Source organism: Enhydra lutris, unplaced genomic scaffold, assembly GCF_002288905.1.
Source record: "Enhydra lutris kenyoni isolate GAN:26980312 unplaced genomic scaffold, ASM228890v2 scaffoldscaffold644, whole genome shotgun sequence".
NCBI classification, from domain to species: Eukaryota; Metazoa; Chordata; class Mammalia; order Carnivora; family Mustelidae; genus Enhydra; species Enhydra lutris.
Window position 1 is genome coordinate 2,027 of NW_019154728.1, and position 6,265 is coordinate 8,291.

Below are 6,265 nucleotides of genomic sequence, written 5' to 3' on the forward strand. Positions count from 1 at the left end.
AGGTGACAAAATTTTCCTGAACATAACATACCAGTCATGAAGCTGCAACTAATACATATGGTCTCCTCACTCTACAGGCTCTAGTCAAATTCTCAAGAGCGGTTTATGGAAATGAATATCACATCGTATGTGCCTAAAGAAGTGACAACTGTGATGTATGTCAAACTACTTGAGAGAAATTTTGAGAGATTGATATCATATTTAATCTGTGTAATGAAGGTAAATACTGCAACTGTAATTTAATGTATGGGAAATTAGGTCTCTCAGTAATGGCTCACAGACTCATTCTACACTGGATAGCTGTCCCCATGACCTAGAGGACAACAGAGATGATGCAGGCATTCTCAGAACCATTTTTTGAAACAGAGGTTTGAGGCAAACAAATTTCAAGTCTCACTCCTTGGAGAAAATCCCATTGCTGGAAGTGACGTTCTTTTGCTGCTTATATTCTTAGTCAACTTCACGGTTTCTCAGCTGCATCCTTTTCCTTGTCTGGTATCCACCTCCCCTTTCCACCATCCTCACAGACAAGACAGTCTCCTGTTCCTTTACCCATGTCAGCCCTCTTCCTGGAGCTATGCTCTCTCTCTGTGCTGTATTTTCAGTGTCTTCTCCCGTACTGACTCTTTCCTCAAGATGTGCACCCCTTCATGTCACCCTCTCCCCAGCAACCCCCATCATGCTAGTGCACAAATTTGCTCCATCACGTCACTTTCAGCCTCCTTGTTAACTCCATTTCTTTCACTCTGACTTTCTCTTCGACCTATTGGAATAAGCATGCTCTGAAAGTACTCCAGCAAATAATCCATTGATCTCCTGATTATCACATCTCATCATCTAATAAAATATTACCTTCTTAAACATTTTTAAAAATTGTAAGTTATCTATACGTACATGTATATACATATATATATATATATATAAATATACACATAGTGTGTGGGTATAGTCTCTCTATATATATGCACATAGACAGAGAAAGAGTGTTAGTTTTTTTCTATCAATCTTGTCTTTTAACTGTACCATTTAGTCCATTTATATAACATAATTATTCATTTTTATTTTCCTCAGTGAATACCTACTACCTTCTTTTGCCTTTCCTATTAGTCTCATTTGTCTGGCATTTCTATTTCCTATCCTTTCTTCCCTTATTTTGGATTATGGTCTAATTGTCTGTCATTCTGTGACAGCCATTAGAGCTGTTCAAAATAATTCTCTCATTCCAGGCACCTAGAAGGATCCTATTTCTCTGTCCCTTGTACTTAAATGCGACCATGAGGCTTTCTCCGGTCAATGAAGTGTAAATAGAAGTGACATATGTCCCTTCCAGCAGAAGCATTAAGAGCTGTCCTCTGGGGTGCTGTTTTATTTTTTTAAAGGTTTTACTTATTTACTTAGATAGAGACAGAGAGAGTGAGTGGGTGAAAGGCAGAGGGGGAGGGAGAGAGAGAATCCCAAGCAGACTCCAAGCTCAGCCCAGAGCCCAACTCAGAGCTTGATCTTATGACCTGAGATCATGACCTGAGCCAAAATCAAGAGCAGGATGCTTAACCAGCGGAGCCACCTGGGCATCCCAGTGCTATGTTCTTTCCTCTGCCTCTTTGATTAAGACAGTGTGTGTCAAGAGGAAGGATGAAGGCTGTGTCAGCCTATTTTCCCAAGTGACAATAGCAGGCAGAGCCCCTAGGCTGGACCAAGATAGATATATAGCAGGAATGAGAAAGAAACTTTACTGAAATTTTGAGATTGTTTGTTACTGCAGCACAACTAGACTCTCCTAACTGATCCACAGTCTACTTATTCTCTGCTAGTTTGGAATTCAAACCCTGTGTTTCCCTTCTTTTCATTGCTTATCTCAGAAATTCTCAACTGCATACTAAACATAGAAAAGTCTAATCAATACTTTTAGTCATCTCTTGAACACTTGGCAATTCACATCTCTTCCAAGCTATGTTCCTGACATATATTTTAATTTTATCTTCTTAACTCAACAAGACATTATTGCTTTATATAGTCAAAAGGTCTTTTATTTGTCCACATATGTATCATCATCTTTCTTTATTCCTTCCTGAATTAATATTTCCGATGAGTAGCTTTTCTTTATAACCTCAAATCCATTCTTAGAAATTTTTTAGTGGAAGACTGCTTTAATGAAGTCATAAACTCCATTAGGTTTTGTTTTGTTTTATTTTATTATTTTGTCGGCAAATGCCTTATTTTATTCATTTCTAAGTGCCAGAGTAAATAATTCTATGTTGGTGTGTTGAGAAATCAAAGCCAATGTATTGAATTAAGATTATGATGTGCTGAAGAGGGGAAAAGCCATTCACATGGTCAGGTTACACCCTCAGCATTCCAGCTGCCACTTTTGGGAAGTGAAAAGCCCAGGGCACAGTTTCAGGACATGGATACAGAAGCAAAGTCATAAGATTTGTCCCGTGCCCTGGTGACTGAGCCAGCCTGACATCCCTTGGGGGTTTCGTTTGACTTTAGCTCCTTTCCTCCACTCTGACCTTCTAGGAGCGGTTGCTGTGGCCAAGAACTGTAACACACCCACCTTCCACATCCAGGAGAGCTGAAGTGGCCAACACTGGGTGAGGTCGCAGGTCTCCTCCTCTCCCTGCTCAGGAAACAAACCCCCTCCCAGACCCTAGGTCCCTGCAGTCTTCCAGCTGTAGGCAGCTGGATGTCCCCCACCCCAGAAGAGGTGCTGTTGGAATTCCAGCCACGCCAGGACTCCTGGGGAGACAGAAGACCTCCATTTCTCTGGTGCTCTGGGGATCACATGTTTATGTGTCCTTTGCAAACCTGCAAGAGTTATTTGTTTGATGCAAATGGCCCCCTGAGATGACAAGGACTTTGCTGGGGTTCAGGCATCATTACCTTAGTGGTTTTCTTTGCTGCTCCTTGTGAACCAGCAGGCAAATGAGGTTCACATGGTACGGTTCCTATAAACAAGACTCACCCTTCCCAGCAGTCCTGAAAAAAGAGTGGTGTGGTTGGTTCCCTACAATGTCCTTCCTCACAAGGTCCTTGGTTCCCACTAAAGTGAAACCAAGATGCTCCTCCCACCTATCTTTCCTTGGAAGCCAAGCCCCTTTGTAACCTGTATAAGATTCCCTCCCCAAGGATCCAGGCACAGAGACTGGCCTTCTGCTCTGTCCTAGAGACCAAGCTAGAGATCCAGGTCAGTGGCTGAAGAGAGTCTCAGGGACTCCTTCTACTTCTGTGTTGTATTAGAGGGACCAGGGTGGTTGAGGTTAGCACCTGAAATAGCTTGAGCTGGACCAATATCGGGATGGAACATGTGAGCTACAGGGAACCAAAGGCACTGGGGGCGGGAAGCATTGCTCTTGGGAATACACTGGCATCTCTCTATGATGCTGGTGTTAGGAACTGGGCTGTTGCCCTTGTGTTGGAGAACAATAGGCCTCACTCTGTCCATCATGATCCTATAGGTCATGTGGTATTTCAGGTATACAGTTCAGCTCATGTTTTATTCAAAAGGATTTCCTGATAAGCACCTTGAACACTGGGTGTAAAGGTACTTATTCTTCAAATGTATTTTTTTAATGTTTTTAAGATTTTATTTATTTATTTGACAGGGATAGATAGAAAGCACAAGCAGAGGGGGCAGCAGAGGGAGTGGGAGAAGCAGGCTCCCCACTGACCAGGAAGCTGGGCTCAAGACAGGACTAGATCCTAGGACCCCCAGATCATGACCTGAACTCAAGGCAGACACTTAACAGACTGAGCCATCCAGGTGCCCCTTCAAATGGATTTTAAATTTTAAAATCTCTAATATTCAGACATAGGACTGCAGGATTTTAGTTCACTGTCAAGTCACCAACCAGAGGCAAAGACCACCTCTCTCCAGCTAGTAGGGCTTAAATACTCTTGGACAAGAGTGTATGCGAGCATCTCAATCTTTGGAAAATTGCACAGAAGGAAGGATACCTTACTGGCTGACCCAAAGGGAGACTGTGAGCCAGGGAGGCCAGAGGTAGGAGCTGGGGATCTTTTTCAAGCAGTGCTTTTACTCTTCTCTCCCTTTCCTGGCTAGGCTCTTCCAGAGGAGTGAGACCACCATGGCTCAGGAGAGGTTCTTCATCCTGTTTCCACTACTGGTCCTGGTGCTGCTGGTGCTGGGCTGTGTCCAGGTTTCTCTGGCCAAGGAGTCTCAGGCCGAGAAGTTCCAGCGGCAGCACATGGACCCGGACACCTCCACCGTCACTGCCAGCTACTGCAATGAAATGATGAAGCGCAGGAATATGACGGTTGGACAGTGCAAGCCAGTGAACACGTTTATCCACGAGCCTCTGCCAGATGTCCAGGTAATCTGCTTCCAGGGAAATGTAACCTGCAAGAACGGGAAGCCCAACTGCCACCAAAGCAGCTCCAAAATGCGCATCACTGACTGCCGCCTGAAGAAAGGCTCCAAATACCCCAAATGCGACTACCAGACCCAGCAGCTACAGAAATCCATCATCGTAGCCTGTGAGTGTGTACAATATGAGACAGTCGACTTTGACGGTTCTGTGTAGGTCTGCACCTGAGGCCAGAGTAGCAAGATGCCCCACCTCCCTGTTGTGGCAACTGTTTCTCCCCTCTCCCTTCCTGGCTCTGAGAGAAAGAACTCCAGTCAGGGTTCCTGTCCCAAACACACATGCGTTCCTACCCAGGACTTGCACCTGTGTGGTTTGGGGAGTGAGGGGGTCCCTGTGTAAACCACTTCCCGGATTCTTTCAGTAAAACACAGTTGCAACCACCTGGATTTCTGAAACTGTCGCCATCCTAGTACTGTCGTGTGATTGCGTTCCTGCTCGGGTGAGAACTGTAAATCTGGGTAGATTTCGTAAGTGTGGAATAGAATCATTACGTGCCTTTGCTCCTGACTCTTGGTTCTCAGTGACCTGAGATCATTCCTTTGCTCAGAGATGCCTTGCTGTCAAATATGAAGCTGTTAAGTATCGGCTATTTGAGATGAAAGGGAGCTACAGTCTGGGAGAGTCCTGCTGGGTGAGCTGATGGAGGGCGAGCTCATATACCAAACTCTCTGGCACGGAAGGAAGGACAGGGTGACCTCAAGAAAACCCTGCTCAGACCCTGGCTGGGAGGACATGGGGATGAAATTATGATCCTAAATTTTCCTTTTCTTTTTATTGAGTGAGCTATTACCAGATCACAAAAATGGCCATCTCTTAGTTGGAAAGTCAGAATGTTCCATTTAGGAGCTAGAAGGGTCTGTAAGGATTATTAAATTAAATGAGAATAAGTAGATTTTTTTTTAAAGATTTTATGTATTTATTTGACGGAGAGAAATCACAAGTAGGCAGAGAGGCAAGCAGAGAGAGAGGAGGAAGCAGGCTCCCTGCCAAGCAGAGAGCCCGATACGGGGCTCTATCCCAGGACCCTGGGATCATGACCTGAGCCAAAGGCAGAGGCTTTAACCCACTGAGCCACCCAGGTGCCCCAAGAATAAGTAGATTTTGACTCGTGTATCCACTTTAATGGGATGGGCCTGCCTAGAATGTTGCAGAAAAAAATTCTAATAAGCGATGAGGTTGAACGGTAGCCTCTGTTGAAGGCAGGATGGAGGTAAATATGTGTGTTCCACTTGCTATCCCTGAGATAGTAATCCCCACTTTTACAGAGGAACAGCCTGAATCTCAGGAATGGGTAAGTGACTTGCTCACAGCTGCTGCTACTTAGTGGCACAGCTGAGACTAGACCCCAGGTCTCCTGGCCTCCAGTCCTTGTTCTTTCTGCTACCACAGTGGACTCAGGAAGAAAATCCTGCAGTCTCCCTTTTCCTAAGTGCGGTGGGGAGGGCACCTGGGTGGCTCAGTCTGTTAAGAGACCTACTCTTGATTTCAGTGCATATCATGCTCTCAAGGTCCTGGGATCGAGTCCCGTATTGGGCTTTGTGCTCAGCTCAGAGCCTGCTTAGGGTCTTCCTATCTCTCCTCCTTCTCCTCTGCCCCTCCCTTGCATGTGCTCTCTCGCTCTCACTCTCTCTCACTCTCTCTCAAATAAATAAGTAAATCTTTAAAAACAGAAAAGTAAAGTAGAATATGGACTCTGAAAAACAACTTGAGGGTCTTGAAGGGGCGGGGGGTGGGAAATTGGGGAACAAGGTGGTGGCAATTGGGGAGGGCACGTATTGCATGGAGCACTGGGTGTGGTGGAAAAACAATGAATACTGTTACACTGAAAAGAAAGAAAGAAAGAAAGAAAGAAAGAAAGAAAGAAAGAAAGAAAGAAA

General features: G+C 44.9%; 1 protein-coding gene across 1 annotated transcript; it reads left to right on the forward strand.

The window, feature by feature from the left end:
* Positions 1-2,791: 2,791 nt before the first annotated feature.
* Positions 2,792-4,546, forward strand: LOC111140359 (ribonuclease pancreatic-like). The gene is made up of 2 exons (XM_022492636.1): positions 2,792-2,810; positions 4,060-4,546. The coding sequence occupies exons 1-2, from the start codon at positions 2,792-2,794 to the stop codon at positions 4,542-4,544; spliced, it is 504 nt and encodes a 167-aa protein (XP_022348344.1). The 3' UTR covers positions 4,545-4,546.
* Positions 4,547-6,265: the final 1,719 nt, after the last annotated feature.